General features: G+C 39.5%; 1 protein-coding gene across 4 annotated transcripts in view; it reads left to right on the top strand.

The window, feature by feature from the left end:
* Positions 1-1,751: 1,751 nt before the first annotated feature.
* The window catches only part of LOC143746266 (uncharacterized), a 192,550-nt gene continuing 174,445 nt past the window's right edge, over positions 1,752-19,856 (top strand). For 2 of the 4 annotated variants that reach the window (XM_077238109.1, XM_077238094.1), the window contains exons 1-3: positions 1,752-1,877; positions 10,608-10,733; positions 14,975-15,142. In XM_077238109.1, the coding sequence (XP_077094224.1) occupies positions 10,708-10,733; positions 14,975-15,142 (194 nt within the window). In that variant the 5' untranslated portion in view covers positions 1,752-1,877; positions 10,608-10,707. Of the gene's footprint in view, positions 1,878-10,592; positions 10,734-14,974; positions 15,143-19,856 lie in introns of all 4 variants that reach the window. The other 2 variants (XM_077238101.1, XM_077238084.1) reach the window with 1 other exon arrangement.

The raw sequence follows: 19,856 nt of genomic DNA, 5'->3' as shown, positions 1-19,856 counted from the left end.
TGTCTGTTACAGCCACGTTTTGACAAGCAGGGATGCAAACAGCCTCCCGCTTTTTTCACGTCAGTTTGGGTGACAAAGTCATCTGAAGTCATTCCATGGATTAATGTGAGGGACAGAAGTCTACTTACATCATTAAAGTATACGGAAACTCGTTTTCCCTCCTCTGCGGCTGTCAATCATTCTCCATTCATATTCAAACAGCGCGCGCGCCTCTTGGATGCACGGTAAAACTCTCTCCAATATGATATATTCACATTATAATGCATGATCTGTAGATAAAAGGCTGTAGATTTGCATAACATTACTTTATTTTGTTGGAGTTTGTTGCTGTTTTTAAACGACTCACTACCGTGTGCTTGCTAGATCACACACATCACAAGGACTATGAATCGGCATCAAACGCACAATAACTGCGTTTAAAACTGTGAAACACAGGAACAAATCGCACTAGGATTTGTGCGCTCGACATTTCTTCGCTCTGTGACGTGAACTTTTAAATGCGCACTGCAGTGCAGCGCTGAAGTAATACACTATTATTGTAAAGTGTTACCCATCATTTCTGCCCCCGCGAATCCCGCGATGCGCATGCGCTGTGTGCGCGCTCTGTTTTTCATGTTATCATGGGTTTTGCGCACTGAAACATTATTAAAAGCCAATATATTTTGTTATACCTAGCCTGCTCAATACATTTAAAATAAGCATACTTTAATTGTATATTAGTTCTTTGTAGTGTAGGCTATATATGCACTTCTGAATTCTTGACATATTAAAATTGTGAAATGTATGATTTCCTGATTGAATTTTATAAGAGTACTAATAGTAATTTGTTTTTATTAACATATTTAGATTTGATAAAATTACTGTGCAGATTTTTTCAAGAATTACTTTTTGCTGCTGATTTATACACTCATTAAGTTTATTAAAAATTCATAATACATTTATGTAATATTTAAAGGTGTTAACTGTAATCTTACATTGCAAATAATAACTTAAAAATGATTAAATTCATCACAATTATGTAAGTATCTGGATATTTGCCATGGGGCGAGGGCCCTTATATATATCATATCTATATAGTATATATCATTATATATAATATAATATATATTAGTAGGGCCCTACCAATATCATTAGTAACATTAAATATAACACAATAAACCAAAGTATATCAGTAGGAGTTTCCTTAAGTCTTTCTGATAGTTTTCTACAGGCCGGTTTACTAGTAGAATACGATTCTGAAATTCTGGTTTATAGTTTTGGTGTGCCACCCCAGGATTTTGAGTGGCCCGATCTGAACACCCCTATGAAACATTTCTGGAGGCGCCACTGCGTGAATGAGCAGTTTTTCCACGCATTTATCACTTATCTGCTTTTCTTTTTTACTTTAATTAAATCATTTAGTTTCCTTCCTTTTCTTGTGCTTACGGTATTACTTGTAATACTCACTATCACAAAGCTTTTGTTCATCCGGCTCCCGAACTCTCTCAATTCAGATAATTTTCCACATTGGCCTATTAAAAAAATGTAGTCATTCACTTGGCCTATATCATAGCTTCTCGTTCTATTGTCTGACAAAACATATATAGGAAATGAGAACAGCTTTATTTTACATTCGGCTATATTATATTATAATATATTAAATACAGTATGTGAGCTGAGCATTAATTTATAGAGAAAACACATTAGACAAGCAGAACGCAAGTACGACGCAATGACGTCACGAATATGCTAATTGATACATGACGTCATCTAGCGACTTTTAGGGAAGGCGTTAGCTACTGCAACACTGTCGATGACGTTCCGCTTATTCAAACTTTCCCGTTAGAACCGAAAAGACGCGGAACGTTAAAAACCCTCATAAACGATCATATGTCACGGTGAGTTCAGTCAGTCTTTATTTAATATCGTGACATGTTATTATATCTGTGTTTATAAGACCATATGAAACATTTCTATTGAACTGACAATAACTAAAACTTGGCCATAAAAAGGATTGGACATCGAAAGTGAAAGTTTAAAATAAATATAACGGGATTATTTGGAAATAATTCTCTGTTGATTTATTGAAAGCTGAAACAAAGTCATTAAAGAGACGCTATAAGCCAAGTTTCCACACACACTTTGCGCTGTTTTGTTATCGACAAAGTGTATATCCGGTAAAAGGAAAAAGATTGCGAAATCTCCTTTCTCCAGACTGTTTTCCGTCCAATTGGCCTATTTATTTTATTTATTTTTTATTGAAGACAGAACAAGTAGCGAATATAGTATCGCTTAAAATAGATACAATACAACATTCGGCATTAATTGGTAACAGGAATCCGAAAATTATATCATAACATTTTAAACATGTTAATGACTTATTTAAACAGTTTCAGAGAAGACATATAGCAATCAAATACCAATATAAACACCTTAAACCTTAGGGATGAATTTACACATTTTTGTTTATGTGTATACAATTTTGCCAGCAGTAGGCCTATAAATAAATAAATAAATAAATAAATACAAGTTTTTATTGTTGGTAGATACTTGCAATAAGGAAAATAATAAAATGGTATTTCTTCTTCAGTTTTCTCCCAGGGATGACTAATAATACTAATTTATGTTTGAATAATGGTTTAATGCAAAATGAATACATATGCAAACAGGCACATAGTTACACAAAATAATCTGCATAGTTAATGAATGTGCATGTTTTCTGATCAGGCACTGAATAGAGTAGCACATTAAAGGGTCCTTCAGCGGCTGTCCTGCGTGCGCTTGATGAATTTACACATTTTTGTTAATGTAAATAAAATTTTACTAGCAGTATAAATAAATTAAAAAAATGATTCAAGACCTTTGTTAACATTGTTCTCACACTGCTACACAATAGCTTTAATTTAGTAAATATTTTAAACTATTTTACATTAAAGAAAAAAATGCTGCCAATTCCCTCCAAAAACCTTGGATAATTTTACAATCAAAAAACAAATAAGTCAATAACTATTTCTGACTTTACAAAAAGAGCATAAATCATCAATATTAATAGTTGCATTCTCAGCATAATCTAACAGATCAAGCACAAGTCTAAAATTATTAGTTATATTCGACCTGTTTGATATTCACTCATAATTTCATGTAAACCTTGACTTCCCGTAATCTATTAGCAAATACTAAAGTTATTTATTTGTTTTTAATTGTTAGAAGAGAGTTTGGTCTCCTAATTCTCTATCAAAGATCAGTGGATCTTTACCCGGTTTAGCAATTAATGAAATGATACCTTGTTTCATAGTAGTAGACATTTCTCCACCTCTACTAATACATTCATTTAACATTATAAAGATGAACTTCAATCAGTTCCCAAAAATGTTAATACAATTCTACAGTCAACCGTCTATACCTGGTGCTTTCCCTTTTTCATTACAAGAAGAGCATCTTTCATCTCAGAAATCAACTCTTCACAATTATATAGATCAAATTTACAACTATATAGATCAAATTTAGAATTATATAGATCAAATTTACAATTATATAGTTCTTTTATAAAATAAAAAACAAAGTCAGTCATCCATGCAGTGACTCCCATTAATGTCGTTAAAGCATTTATTTTAACATTTCTTTTGAAAAATGTTGTATTTGTTTCATCCTCTTCAAGACATTTGGCTGTCGAAAGAATCAAAACACCTTTAGCTAAGTCTAAATACATTCGGTACAGATGGGTTTGATTTATAACTAATTCAGCTTCTTCCGCACTAAGATTTTGCTTCTGTTTCAATATCCCCGATTTATCCAGTAATTCTTACTTTTTTCTTCTTCTTGATTCTTTACTATGTTTAACAGCAATCGTTCTGGCATTATATTTGAAAAATTTCCATTTATTTTTAAATCCTTCCTTTCAACCTCTCAAGATATCACTGGCAATTTTTAGCAGTTATTAAATACTCATCATTAAGAAGATTATTATTAATCTTTTTTTATTATCAGCCCAGGGACATGACAATCTCCTTTAAATCTGTTCATCAAAACCAGAACTCCTGCTGAATAGTGCTGCACGATATACCGGTGCTAGGGCTGTGAATCTTTGGGTAGCAGCGAATCGATTCGGTTCCAGAACGATTTTTGCAAATTCAGAAAGATTTGATTCAAGGCGATTCACATTAAAACTCGATGCGATTTGATTAATTCGATTCGATTCTTCATTTTTTCTATGCATTCATAGGATTATTTAAATGCTTCCCCCAGTGGGTCTTAGTCAGGGTGTGAATTACACAGGTCTTCGGGGGTCAGAGACAAAAAAAAAAAACCAACAACATTTTGTCTATTGTTAATGTTACTTCATATTAGTTTTTAATGAATCTATTATTATAAAAAATATTTCCAAAGCCTACACTGTAAAAAATAAACCGTAATTTTTACGGTAAAAACCTGGCTGCTGTGGTTGCCAGAACTTTACCGTCAAAAATACGGTAGCAACATTATTGGTTTTACAGACTTAACTTAAAATTTACAGTAATAAAACCGTATTTCATTATCTATATTAAAAAATCATATCTCGGTATTTTTTGGTTAAATGGCGATTAATGATATATCTCGGTACTTTCTACGTTTTTCAATTTGGACAAAGAAAATCTGTTATTTAAAAAAAAAAAATTATTTCACATCCTGCTCAATGATATCCAAACAATGTTGATATTGAAGGATATGGAAACAAATAGGGAATGTAATGTAGACTATGCAATATATTCTGTGCAAAAAGGTGGTTAAAATCACATTACATTCTAACATTGTAACATTACAATCTAAAAACAGAAATAATGCTTTTGTTTTTAAAATGACTAAAGGCTAAACTAAAAATAAAAACAAAAGCACAAACTAATTATATTAGCCTGCATTTGATTACCCCATTATAATGGTCACTTTCATAAAAAACATACTTGTAGGTTTAAAATTCCACATATGGCACATTTATTGTCTCCAACAACAAATATTTTAGCAATATGTATATTTTAGTCAGAATTATACTACTGATTTAGCGTGTCTGACTAGTCAACACGTGGGGTGATGACATCATCGTTTCAGTATCCGTAATTTAAACCCTGCTACTGCTACATTCCCAGTGTTAGCAAACTCTAGCTAGTCTTTTAACATGATTATTTGCAAGCCTCCAACCACAGACGTCACACTTTAAATCCTAACTTTTGCTTTTCACCATCCACTTATTTAAAGTCCGTGTAAAGTCAAAATTAAGTATGTGTTCTGAGTTTGTCACACCACAGCAAAATGTGTTATTAGACACCCAGCCAAATTTGAATGATAAAAAAAGCCGGCAAGTACATAAAAAAGCTATCAAAATCTTGAAAAAATGAGCAGAACTCTCTGCTCTCAAACGCTGGGGGCGTGTCCGCTGGCTGTGCTGAAACCACGCCCACTCGCGGGAAAGCTGCTGTTGCACACTCAACTGTCACCCGCTATAGCCGGGATGGATGCGCACGGTGGGCACGCACTGCCGATGATGGCACCAGCTGTCGGCGCGACAGGAGGATGAAGGCCGAGGCGGGAGAGAGTCGGTTCGGCCCCATTCACCAGTAACAGCGGAAGTAGTACGCATTTCCATGAGGAAGGCATAGCTAACTAGCGAACTGTATACTGTAGTAACTTATAATACTGATTAGGGGAGGGGCAGCCTCAGTGGCTCCAGTGCGTCATCAAGTAGGGGCGTGTCCAGGAGCTCAGTGGCTCCAGTGCGTCATCAAGTAGGGGTGTGTCCAGGAGCTCAGTGGCTCCAGTGCGTCATCAGGTAGGGGCGTGTCCAGGAGCTCAGGGGCTCCAGTGCGTCATCAAGTAGGGGCGTGTCCAGGAGCTCAGTGGCTCCAGTGCGTCATCAAGTAGGGGCGTGTCCAGGAGCTCAGTGGCTCCAGTGCATCATCAAGTAGGGGCGTGTCCAGGAGCTCAGTGGCTCCAGTGCGTCATCAAGTAGGTGTGTCCAGGAGCTCAGTGGCTCCAGTGCGTCATCAGGTAGGGGCGTGTCCAGGAGCTCAGGGGCTCCAGTGTGTCATCAAGTAGGGGCGTGTCCAGGAGCTCAGTGGCTCCAGTGCGTCATCAAGTAGGGGCGTGTCCAGGAGCTCAGGGGCTCCAGTGTGTCATCAAGTAGGGGCGTGTCCAGGAGCTCAGTGGCTCCAGTGCATCATCAAGTAGGGGCGTGTCCAGGAGCTCAGTGGCTCCAGTGCGTCATCAAGTAGGGGTGTGTCCAGGAGCTCAGTGGCTCCAGTGCGTCATCAGGTAGGGGCGTGTCCAGGAGCTCAGGGGCTCCAGTGTGTCATCAAGTAGGGGCGTGTCCAGGAGCTCAGTGGCTCCAGTGCGTCATCAAGTAGGGGCGTGTCCAGGAGCTCAGGGGCTCCAGTGTGTCATCAAGTAGGGGCGTGTCCAGTAGCTCAGGGGCTCCAGTGCGTCATCAAGTAGGGGCGTGTCCAGGAGCTCAGGGGCTCCAGTGCGTCATCAAGTAGGGGCGTGTCCAGGAGCTCAGGGGCTCCAGTGCGTCATCAAGTATGGGCGTGTCCAGGAGCTCAGAGGGCTCCAGTGCGTCATCAAGTAGGGGCGTGTCCAGGAGCTCAGGGGCTCCAGTGCGTCATCAAGTAGGGGCGTGTCCAGGAGCTCAGGGGCTCCAGTGCGTCATCAAGTAGGGGCGTGTCCAGGAGCTCAGGGGCTCCAGTGCGTCATCAAGTAGGGGCGTGTCCAGGAGCTCAGTGGCTCCAGTGCGTTATCAAGTAGGGGCGGTCCAGGAGCTCAGGGGCTCCAGTGCGTCATCAAGTAGGGGCGTGTCCAGGAGCTCAGTGGCTCCAGTGCGTCATCAAGTAGGGGCGTGTCCAGGAGCTCAGGGGCTCCAGTGCGTCATCAAGTAGGGGCGTGTCCAGGAGCTCAGGGGCTCCAGTGCGTCATCAAGTAGGGGCGTGTCCAGGAGCTCAGGGGCTCCAGTGCGTCATCAAGTAGGGGCGTGTCCAGGAGCTCAGGGGCTCCAGTGCGTCATCAAGTATGGGCGTGTCCAGGAGCTCAGAGGGCTCCAGTGCGTCATCAAGTAGGGGCGTGTCCAGGAGCTCAGGGGCTCCAGTGTGTCATCAAGTAGGGGCGTGTCCAGGAGCTCAGGGGCTCCAGTGCGTCATCAAGTAGGGGTGTGTCCAGGAGCTCAGGGGCTCCAGTGCGTCATCAAGTAGGGGTGTGTCCAGGAGCTCAGGGGCTCCAGTGCGTCATCAAGTAGGGGCGTGTCCAGGAGCTCAGGGGCTCCAGTGCGTCATCAAGTAGGGGCGTGTCCAGGAGCTCAGGGGCTCCAGTGCGTCATCAAGTAGGGGCGTGTCCAGGAGCTCAGGGGCTCCAGTGCGTCATCAAGTAGGGGCGTGTCCAGGAGCTCAGGGGCTCCAGTGCGTCATCAAGTAGGGGCGTGTCCAGGAGCTCAGGGGCTCCAGTGCGTCATCAAGTGGGGCGTGTCCAGGAGCTCAGGGGCTCCAGTGCGTCATCAAGTAGGGGCGTGTCCAGGAGCTCAGGGGCTCCAGTGCGTCATCAAGTAGGGGCGTGTCCAGGAGCTCAGGGGCTCCAGTGCGTCATCAAGTAGGGGCGTGTCCAGGAGCTCAGGGGCTCCAGTGCGTCATCAAGTAGGGGCGTGTCCAGGAGCTCAGTGGCTCCAGTGCGTCATCAAGTAGGGGCGTGTCCAGGAGCTCAGGGGCTCCAGTGCGTCATCAAGTAGGGGCGTGTCCAGGAGCTCAGGGGCTCCAGTGCGTCATCAAGTAGGGGCGTGTCCAGGAGCTCAGTGGCTCCAGTGCGTCATCAAGTAGGGGCGTGTCCAGGAGCTCCAGGGCTCCAGTGTGTCATCAAATCCAGAAAATAGCAATGGGGAAAAACTGTTTAACTCCACAATTCAGTACTTCACAGTTCACAGTCTTTGTAATGTGTTGTAGCAATACATTTCTTACATTTATAATGTGTTTAGAATTTTGTTTTAGAATTGCAGGGACTTTAAACAGCTTTTTTGCTTTATCCATCTTTTTCGACCACTCACGACTCGTACCTGCTCGCTCGGCGCTCAGAGCACCCCCGCCCGCTCGTGATATTTTTTTACCATGGCTTTGGTGCCCCCATGGTGCTGCACCGCATATAGAGCATACCCACTTTTTGCACCACTGGATAGAGAGCTGTCATCTGCTCATGGGAACATCAGTGGCTGTCCTGAGGAGAGCTCAAACATGGACTGCTCAAACATCAGTAGATGAGAGCTATATGGGACCGAGCGCGAGCGAAATCCAGTGAAAGATGGTAAAGAGTGCAGTGAGTATCTGTGAAGGAGAGCTGGGAGGACGCCAAATGACGCCGCACAACACCTCCATTAATTCGCGCATGTAGTCATTTAATGTTCATGTATTTTAAAGCACTTAGTTGCTATAGAATCGCAAATTATTCGATTCTTACCAATAGCATTTTAAATTGAATATCGACCGAAATAAACGATTCACGATTCAAAATTACATGTTTCATGATCGATGCATATGCATCGTCAGGATTTGTAATCGATGCATCGAGAAAACAAGTGAATCGTTACACCCCTAACCGGTACGCCGAAAGGTACGCGCGCTACACACAGCCTACGGCGTAGCTACGGCGTGAATTCGACGCAGAAGTATAAATTGGGCTTCAGACCTGAAGCGCGCGCACACACGCCGTTCACACAGCAGGCGATTGCGACTTCACTTCTCTTTCCTGGATTATCTGGATTGTATAATCAAAATTCTTGGTAAAAATGTACGTCCTGGAAAGTATTCATGTAAACACAGTCTTGTATGTCTTTAGTGAATGTAAACCGTTTGTAAAAATAATGCTTGACTGAATAAATGTATCTATTTCTTAAGAATCAGTCTATTATGGGGGTAGAATTATTGCATTATTCCAAATAAATAGATTAAGATCCACAAATAAATGTAAAGAGTTTCACAAAAAAATATAAAACTCACAAATAAATAAAATGAGATTTGCAAATAAAAATATATATTTACAAATGTATATTATGCCACAAACACAACTCTGCCTGGCATTTATTTGTGAATCGGTTCCTGTGCATTTGTAAATCCCCTCAACGTGCTACGATTGGTCAGCTCAATGTGGCCGTGATCTGATTGGCTTGAGTAAACGGTGGGTGGAGTCACTTATTTGTGGATTTGTCTGCACGTCGACGCTAGAAGTGTTTCAAAATCCACAAATGCGTGAGGGGATTTACAAATGCACAGGAACCGATTCACAAATAAATGCCAGGCAAAGTTGTGTTTGTGGTATAAACAACATTTGTAAATATATATTTTTATTTGCAAATCTCATTTTATTTATTTGTGAGTTTTATAATTTTTGTGAAACTCTACATTTATTTGTGGATCTTAATCTATTTATTTGTGAATTTGATATATTTTTGTGAATCTCTTTATATTTATTTGTGGATCATAATCTATTTATTTGGAATAATGCAACACCCAATAGTCTATAGTTCATTTATAGAGTGAAGACTTTATTTTTTCAGCTACAGTACTAGGTCTAACAGTAGCATTCAAAAAAGAAATGAAGCACTGTTTATTTTATTTGTCTTTTATAGTTTTTGTCATGTTGTTTGTAATTTGCTTATTTTTAATAACAAAGATGCAATTACATTAAATATCTATATTGTAATTATAAAATTACATTTTAAAAAACTTGTTTCATGAAAATACGATTTTGGTCATCCCAGCCTGTTCAGAATTGTGAAAGGTTAGCAAATGTTAACATGATTGATTATAATGTCAATGTTGCAAACATCTTTGTAAGGATGTACACACTGGCACTTGCTAATTATTATTATTGTATTTAATAAAGGGGAGGGAATGGTCAAAAAGCAGCGAAGGAACAAAGTTTTAAGTTTTAATTTATAAAACAATGAATTGTAAGTTCTTTCGTATTTTTTAGTTACTTTTACTGTTTTCGTTTTTCCCCCCATGGTATCGATTCAGTATCGGTATCGAGGTATTTTAGTCTGGTATCGTATCGAAGTTATAATTTTGGTATCGTGACAACACTCCTGCTGAATGTGCCGTGACTGTAAAAAATTGTTTCAAAATTAGTTTTTTGTGACATTTGAAGCACTGAGCTAGAATTTATGCGCTAAAATTAAAACGGAAAAGATTGGCAAAATTTGCTACAAATTATAAGCTAAACATTTTGATGCTTAGATGCTTTGCAAAATTTTCGCAAAATGGTTTTTAAATTGAAATCCTTAAATGTAAACCTGGCAATATGAAGCGATACTCCATCGCTCCGACACTCCCTCATGATTTGACATCAGAATGTCCGGGATTTTCTAATCTTTACCGAAATTATCATGTAAAGCAAAAGCGTAAATCTAAGCTATGTTTAGGTGAATTAACTAGTCGTCTGTTACATTATAAGAGAAAATATATGTTTTAGTCCATTTGATTTATGATTGAATTCTGCCTTTGTTGTGTTCATGCATTGATGGTCTTAGGGAACATGTGCTGAAAATAATCTTGAATACTGTAAATCTCTTTGAATTAAAGCTGCTGATTGTGATATTAATGTAATGCTCTCAGTGTTTCCATATAAAGGGAAGACGCCAGTCTTTGAGAACGAGTGCAGCATCTCCAGAACCCAGCAGTGAGTCTCTGAAGAGTCACAGATCTATGAATAATCCCACAAATCCTGGAGATGGATTCAGTGACCTCTGACCCCAGGTGAGACACAATCCAGTACTGCACACAATTAGGCCTGGGTATTGTTCAAAATCTTTCGATCCGGTGCCAATTTCGATACCTCAGTTTCGATACCGGTTCCTAACGATACTTTTTTCGATACCAATTTTATGAAATCCATTTGAACAAGATTACATAACACATTACCTCAGAAAAACTTTGGTTTTATTTTTTCAGTTTGACTCATGCTCATAGCCAGTGCAAAAAGGAACAAAAAAAGCACAAAAAATGTTTTATAAAGAGCTCATGCTCTCCAAAGCTGAATTTTTTAAAATAAAAAATACAGTAAAACTTGTAATATTGTAAAATAGTATTACAATTTAAAATCTTATTTGAATATATATCAAAATGTAATTTATTGAAATGAATTGAATTCAAAGCTGAATTTTCAAAATCATTTCTTCAGTGTCACATGACCCTTCAGAAATATGAAAACGTTTTCTGCTTAATATTTTGGAAACTATGATACATTTTTTCATGATTCTTTGATGAATAAAAAATTCAAAAGAACAGCATTTATTTAAAAACAAAATATTTTGTAACATTTAATGCATCCTATTCCTTAACTGAAAAAAATGCTCTGACTAACCAACACATTTTTGAACGGCAGTGTACATTCAGTAGGTTATTATGAAGGTAAAATGATGACAAAGAATCGCATGCGCAGGGTAAGATTTGTGAAAGTGTACATAAGATTGCAAGCGTAAATTAAATTTGCATGTGCAAGAGAAGATTTGTAAAGGTGTAAATCGCAATTCAAGTGTAAGAAAAAAATATTTGCAGCATTTAACTGTTATTCGTAAGTGTAATTCATGTATTTTGAAGCTGCAGCTTCATGCTAATGCAAAATAAATAGGATCTGTATTCTTCAGACTTTCATTTTTCCGCGCTTACACTTTTGGCACGGTTTTTGCGCACAAATGCGGCCAAAAGCACTGCAAGCCTGTGAACAGCAATTTGCAAGCGAAAACAACAGAGGCAGGGACTGGAAAACAGATTAATTGCGTAAAATCAAACTTTGTGTAAAAAAATAAACTGTTGCAAATGTCTACATGACTCTTTGTGTGCATGAGGCAAAAAGTTTCCGAAATAACCCGATTTGTACAGTTGCGTATTTCTTTTTCCTGCGCTTCCACTTTTGGCACGATTCTCTCACTAACTGAGTTTTGCAAGCGCGAAGAGGAGGGCGGGTCCACCTTCATGTAGCCAATCAGATGAGCTTCTCGCTGACTCTCGTTTTACTCTGATCTGATTGGTTCAACAAACACGCCAGTCACCAGAACACATCTTTATCTTCATTTGGCTCAGAAATGTTCTCATTGCCGAAATTGTACTTTTAATGCACACAAACATGTTAAATAAATAAATAAACAAATTAATAAATAAATAAATACATCATGATTGCTTAATAGTCTATGCACCATTAGGCTGACTATATGAGCCAATACTGAATTTCGAGCTGGTGTGTTAAGAAAGGACATTTCTGTGTATGCAGTTGTAGGATTACAAATTGTATTTAAATGTTTAATTTAGACTTCTAATACTATAGTATTTTATAAATGATGAGACCAGAAATCTCTGCAAACGGTAGGAGTTCCCAGCGGGATATTCCTGACTGTCCTGCTCGTGTCTCACTGGGTGGAACTCATGCTGAGCAAGTTTGAACATCTGCTATTTCATTACTGAGACCATTTGTCTTGGAGTTCTCATCTCAATACGAGAAGTCTATGTCTTTCCTGTTCTCGTGTCTCATGCTGAGCAGGTTCCACAATCTGTATACCTTATTTACATTTGCTTTGTTTCAGAGAAGTCTCCACCTATATGTAATCCCTCCCCCTTGAAATGTATATAAACTACAATGTAAAGTTCCCTTAGTTAGACTTGATTGAGATGACTACAGCGACGAAATAAAGAACTTATACCTCAACAATCTCCTGGTCTGCAACTCTATCTTTTCTACACTTGAGAAGAAAAAAGGTTTTCAACACAGTGCATGTATTCTGCTCATCAAGCCATATCAGTTTGTAATCTTGATGCTGAATGTGGGCCTGGTATCTGCACTACTGCATGCATAATTTCACCTGTCTACTGATCAGGGGGGATTCCAGAATTATTATTATTATTTTACTAAAATGAGTTACAATAATATTTTTTCCCTTTAACATAAGAGCATGTCTAAATTATGCACCATTTATCACCTGCAATTCCATCGTGTAACCACTAGATGGCTGTATAACCCTATATATAAACATATCTATGCTGTGTATTCCCTGGTTGCTGGGTTTTTATTCAGACATAATTAGTTACTTTTTGTCAAAGTTGAGTTCATGTTGATTTAGTATCAGTTTTTCATTACAGTCAAATCTGGACACAGAGAAAGCATTTTGGTAGTCATACTAGCTACATATAATAGCTTGATCAGTCACACGGAAGTAATCAGAATCAATATTGACAGTGCAAGACAATATTTCAAAATATAGTATAATTGAGTGTTAAATACCATGAACAGAGACATGATGAGAAAAACACTGCATCAGAATGGTATTATTACATAAAGAATGGGTACTAAATGTTTTGATTGTAAAGTTTAACATCAGCTCAGTGGTGTAACAGATTATATAAAATATGCAATTTCAATCCAATAATATTAACACCAGGTCGGCCTGGTGCACAGCTTATTGAGAATCATGATTTATTTATTAATTTGTTCATTTATTTACTTAGTTAACATGTATGTGTGCATTAAAATTACAATTTCGGCAATGAGAACATTTCTGAGCCAAATGAAGATAAAGATGTGTTCTGGTGACTGGCGTGTTTGTTGAACCAATCAGATCAGAGTAAAACGAGAGTCAGCGAGAAGCTCCTCTGATTGGCTACATGAAGGTGGACCCGCCCTCCTCTTCGCGCTTGCAAAACTCAGTTAGTGAGAGAATCGTGCCAAAAGTGGAAACGCAGGAAAAAGAAATACGCAACTGTACAAATCGGGTTATTTCGGAAACTTTTTGCCTCATGCACACAAAGAGTCATGTAGACATTTGCAAAAGTTTATTTTTTTACACAAAGTTTGATTTTACGCAATTAATCTGTTTTCCAGTCCCTGCCTCTGTTGTTTTCGCTTGCAAATTGCTGTTCACAGGCTTGCAGTGCTTTTGGCCGCATTTGTGCGCAAAAACCGTGCCAAAAGTGTAAGCGCGGAAAAATGAAAGTCTGAAGAATACAGATCCTATTTATTTTGCATTAGCATGAAGCTGCAGCTTCAAAATATATGAATTACACTTACGAATAACAGTTAAATGCTGCAAATATTTTTTTCTTACACTTGAATTGCGATTTACACCTTTACAAATCTTCTCTTGCACATGCAAATTTAATTTACGCTTGCAATCTTATGTACACTTTCACAAATCTTACCCTGCGCATGCGATTCTTTGTCATCATTTTACCTTCATAGTTATTATTTATTGCAATATAAACACTGTCAGAGTGGATCAACAAGGCATCTCTTTATTTACCAGTCAAAGACGGAGCAACTTTTATGTTTACTCCGTGCACTGTCAAGGTCTTCATCATATTTGTCGTGGTACCGGTCTTTGCAGCAATTATTTTACCGCTAATACTGCATCGCGCGCTGTTGGCATCGAGCCTGGAGAAATGTACCCACACTTTTGATCGACTTTTCCACATCTTTAAGGTATTATGTGTGTGTGTGTGCTCGCGTCTCATATGAATATGTGCGCGGAGAGTTTGTGTGTGTTTGTGCTCGCGTGTCATGATTATGTGCGTGAGTTTGTGTGTGTGCTCGCGTCTCGTGAGTATGTTTCGCGGAGAGTTTGTGTGTGTTTGTGCTCGCGTGTCATGATTATGTGCGTGAGTTTGTGTGTGTGCTCGCGTCTCGTGAGTATGTTTCGCGGAGAGTTGCGCGCGCGTCTTGTGTGTGTAGTGTTTGCGTGTATGTGCATTTCATATGTATTTGTTTGAGCAGTGAGCACTGACGTTGACGAGTTAACTCCTTAGGTATCGAAATCTGGAACTGAACAACATGTCATTTTTCGATACTCGATAGTATCGAGGCAATTCGGTCGGTACCTAAAAAGTATGGAACTCGGTACCCAGCCCTACACACATTAGACCGACTCACACAACATCACAGATCATCTGAACTAATCATTTAGTTTTAATCCATTGTAAAGATGTGTATAAATTATCCTATCTTTTCTTAGTATCTCCAGGAAGAGATCTTCATCTCCAGAACCCAGCTGTGTGTCTCTGAAGAGTGATGTATCAATGGCTGAGCCTCTTAAATTCAGTGATGAACCAGTGACCTCTGACCCCTGTGATGAACCAGTGACCTCTGACCCCTGTGATGAACCAGTGACCTCTGACCCCAGGTGAGGATAAACATGTGTTTGGTGATTTAACTGCTCTAGTGCAGGGGTTCCCAAAGTAGGGGTCGCGACCCCCCGGGGGGTCGTGAGACAGCGAGGGGGGGTCGCGAGATGATTTCCAAAAAAAAAAAAAAAATTGTATATATATATATATATATATATATATATATAACGATTAGAAATAGCATATTGTATCCATAATTTAACAAAATAGTTGTTAAATAAAAAATAAAAAACATCAGCCTTTTCATTTTCCCTTGACCGTTGGTCCTGAGCGGGTCTTGAGGTGATGACGACAGATTAACGTCAATTAACGGTCACTTTACTACAGCACCAAGTTAAAGTAAACAGTCTTTCTGACACGTAGGTAATTTTTTACGCTTTAAGTATAAGATAATATTGTTTTCGAAATTAAACGTTGGTTAATATCGACCAAAGACAACAAAGGAAGGCCAGCAGAGGTACCAGCGGAGGAGAGTGGAGGAGAAGTACCACCGTCGGAAATGCCATCGACCTCAGATATGGAAAGAGGCCGGCGTGTGCATAAAGAGCACATCCATCAGCAGTCGGATCAGCCTTCCTCCAAGTGTCGAAAGTATCGACACGAATTTATCCAGTATGGATTCACATGCGTCATCGTCAACGAAGTACAACATCCCCAGTGTGTAGTGTGCACTGAGGTGCTTGCACATGAAAGCCTAAAGCCTGTAAAAATGCTACGACACTTGAAAACCAAGCACCCCTCTCTTGCTGCTAAACCAGTAGATTTTTTCCGACGAAAGGAGGGAGAGTTACAACGCCAAAAGAAAGTTCTGACTAACACACTATCGGGGAAACCCTTATCAAACCCGCTGCTATAGCAATAAGTCGGGCTATGCATGGGGATAAACTGGCCCGTGAGCTAGAAGCAGTGCCTCTGTCTAACGGGACTATTGCCCGGCGCATCTCCGACATGGCCCAGGACATAAAGTGTCAGCTGGTGGACAGAGTGAAGAATGGGAAATATGCTTTACAACTAGATGAATCTACAGATGTATCAAACTCTCCCCAGCTGCTTGTATTCGTCAGATACAGTTTTGACTGAAAACTTAACGAGGACCTTCTGTTTTGCACCGCGCTTGAGGGAACGTGCACAGGCGAGGACATTTTCACAAAACTTAACAAACTAAAAGAAGAGGGACTTTCTTGGGGTGAGTGCGGATGGTGCTGGAGCAATGCTGGGGAAAAAGAAAGGTCTTAAAGCTAGAGTCTTGCAAGTGGCGCCTCACATAAATTTCACGCATTGTATTATTCACAGAGAAGCTCTTGCGAGCAAAACACTTGACCCAGAACTTAAACGTGTTCTTGAGACTGCGATAAAAGTTGTTAACTACATAAAAGCGCGTCCACTCAATATCAGGCTGTTTACCACTCTCTGTCACAAACTGGGATCGGAGCATGAGTGCTTGCAATTCCACACAGAAGTCAGGTGGCTTTCGCGAGGGAATGTGCTCAGCCGCCTGTTTGAGCTGCGGGACGAAGTGCGCTTATTTCTGATGGAGCATGGGTCCCAGCTCGCTGACCACCTCACTGATCCTGGCTGGTTAACAAGGCTAGCGTATTTGTCTTGCATATTTGAAAAACTGAATGGCCTTAATATGTAATTGCAAGGTGAAAACACAAGCATCATGTCACTGAATGATAAAATCTACGCATTCACGAGAAAACTTGAGCACTGGACTGAGCGAGTTGAAATGGGTAGGATTGACATGTTTTCTGAGCTGGACGAATTCATTGAGGAAAATGAACTGAGTGTTAACATAGTGATGAAGTCTATCACTGTCCACCTTCAAGCCCTACTGGAACACTTCAACAAGTATTTCCCAGAGGAAACAGCTCCAGAACAATATGACTGGATAAGATCACCGTTCACTGTAACAAGGGCAAATCATCCGACATCCGACCTGGAGGACGCATTGGTTGAACTGTCAAGCGACCAAACCTTAAAAACAGCGTTTAATTCCAAGACGCTGGCTGAGTTCTGGATTTCTGTCGAGAGGGAATACCCACAGCTATCCAAGGCCGCTATGGATGTACTGATGCCGTTTGGCACTACCTACTTGTGCGAAAAGACTTTCTTGGCAGTCGGCACTCACGTACATTAAAAATAAATACAGATCGCGACTGAATGTAGAGGATGAACTCCGAGTGGCGGTCTCCAAAATTAAACCAAGAATGGACTTGCTGTGCTCCAAGCATTGTGCCCACCCATCTCATTAGGAGATGTTAATATTTAAATTAAAGTAATGAGTAAATTACTATAAAACAATATTATAGTTTTTGATTGTTGTATTCTTTTTTGTTTTAAACATGCTCGTGTTTAGATAGGCCTATTTGTGCGCGCACGCCGTTGTGCGCAACGGAATTGTTCCCACCCATCTGTGTAATCTATCCTGATTGACTTTATGATTAGTTAAATCTGTTTTGCACATGCATCGCCACAGAGTTAACCATTTCAGACAGTACCGGACAGCCTTTGTCTAGTTCACTTCACGTCTGTGGGCGTTACGCACAGCTCAGTGTGGCCGCTCCAATTTACCTTCAATGAAATCTAACCTTAGTGTAATTGACAGAATTACTATAAAATATTTTGCTACCTAAAAGTTAAAGATTTTTAATAAAACTCAAGAGATGGTGGATGTGTGGAATTTCATGATTTATGAGTGACGTTAGTCTAGTAGAATTTTCCAAAAAATATTTTGCTACCTAAAGTTTAAAGATTTTTTGTGTCACGCATGCATGCATGTCTATTTCCCTCATATTAAATATAAAACGCATGTGGACTGATATTTTTATTAACGGAGTAGGCCTATATAACTGCCTATAGAACTGGTGTCAAGGCGCAATGAATGAAATGCACAAATGGTAATTAATTAAATAGAACCACATTTAAAGGAAATGCACTTTCACTTCCTGACTGTAGATGGCGCTGATGCAACAGCAGAAATCAGCCGTCACCCTGGTAACCCTGTAAACAAAGCTGGCTGCCTTTCACAGTTCTGTATTCATAAGTGTTCATCACAGCACCAAATACTTAAATGCTTAAAGATTTAATACAATATTTATTTTCAAACTTAAACATTTATACATTTTAATCTGACCTTAAACATGCCCTAGATATTGATTGAAATCGTTCAGATTCTTTATTGTTATTCAGTACATGTACAAATGTTGTATACAAGGAGAATCTGTTAAACTGACAATTGTTCATATTGTTGTTATTGTCATATTGTTGATAATTGTTCATTGTTCAATCGTTCAGATTCTTTATTATTATTCAGTCACACTTTACAACAAGAATTCATTAGTTCATTCATTAGTTAACATAAACGGACAATGAACAATACTTTTAAAGCATTTATTAATCTTAGCTCATGTTAATTTCAACATTTACTAATTAATCCATTATTAAAAACAAAAGTTGTAACTGTATTATTTATTGGATATATATTTTAAACTCCAACTAAAACAGGAAACTAAGAGACCACAACTTCAACATAACAAAGTATATTCCAGAAAATGTTGTACTTTAATGTACAAATGTTGTATACAAGGAGAATCTGTTAAACTGACAAATGTCATAAATGTGTTGCTGTTCCTTGCATGTTTTATTCAAAAACATGTTTTATGTTTGTAATTTGTTACCATTCAGAGATGATCAGAACGGAGACCAGGATTCTGCTCAGCCAGTAGATGATATTGTACAGAGAGCAGTGGCCGTTACACTTCAGATGTGCATTATTTGTCTAATAATTCAATGGCCCGTGGCAATTTTTCTGCTTATAACTCCAGATACGGCTCTGACAAGGACTGCAAACACTGGTCTCCTACCACCGCCTATACATCTTGAGAACAGATTTGAAGTATTAATGAATGAGGAATCCCCAAATTTGATGAATGTGATCGCACACAGACTGAATCAGCCAGTAGCTAACACTGATGCTAACTGGGGCTCAAGGTCGAGCAGACAGCGGCACTCAGCTCACAGTGCAGCCGAGCCCAGGACTCTGATAGTGGGCGACTCCGTAATCAGAAACATTAATAGCAGGGATACAACAACGTGCTGCCTTCCACAAGCAACAACATCTGATGTAAACAGGGAACTTGAGAACATTCTGATGAAACATAAGACTGCAAATCGACTCATCATTCATGTGGGGAAGAATGATATTCATAAAGAGCAGTCGGAACTTCTTAAAAAGGATTTCAATGAGCTCTTTGAAACACTTAAAAGACTGAAAGTTCAAACATTCATCAGTGGACCACTCCCAGCAAGAGGAACAAACAGGTTTTCAAGGTTGCTTGGGCTTAATACATGGCTGCAAAAAACCTGCAATATAAAAGGAGTGAACTTTATTGACAACTTCAATCTTTTCTGGAGTCAGAGGCAACTGTTTCAACAGAATGGCCACCACCCAAACAAACTTGGTTCAAGAGTGCTAAAGGACAATATCTACTTCTCCCTCCGTCATCCTTCTGCAGTGTGTACCAATCCACTCAACCTGAATGGCACACACACACCTGGATACAATATGAATGACCACAGGACTTCACTTCAGCACCTGAATGGACATGCGGTTGACACATCACACAAGGACAGTGATAACACCACTCAGCCACAACAACCTCTGCTCACGGACACAATCTCAGCTGAGCCCTGCCCACAGAGCTCACCACA

The sequence above is a fragment of the Siphateles boraxobius genome, unplaced genomic scaffold, assembly GCF_051911475.1.
Source record: "Siphateles boraxobius isolate OS27281-9 unplaced genomic scaffold, OSU_SipBor_1 10, whole genome shotgun sequence".
In the NCBI taxonomy this organism is placed as follows: Eukaryota; Metazoa; Chordata; class Actinopteri; order Cypriniformes; family Leuciscidae; genus Siphateles; species Siphateles boraxobius.
Note: the sequence above shows the minus strand (reverse complement) of the source record. Positions and strands in the feature narration are given on the sequence as shown.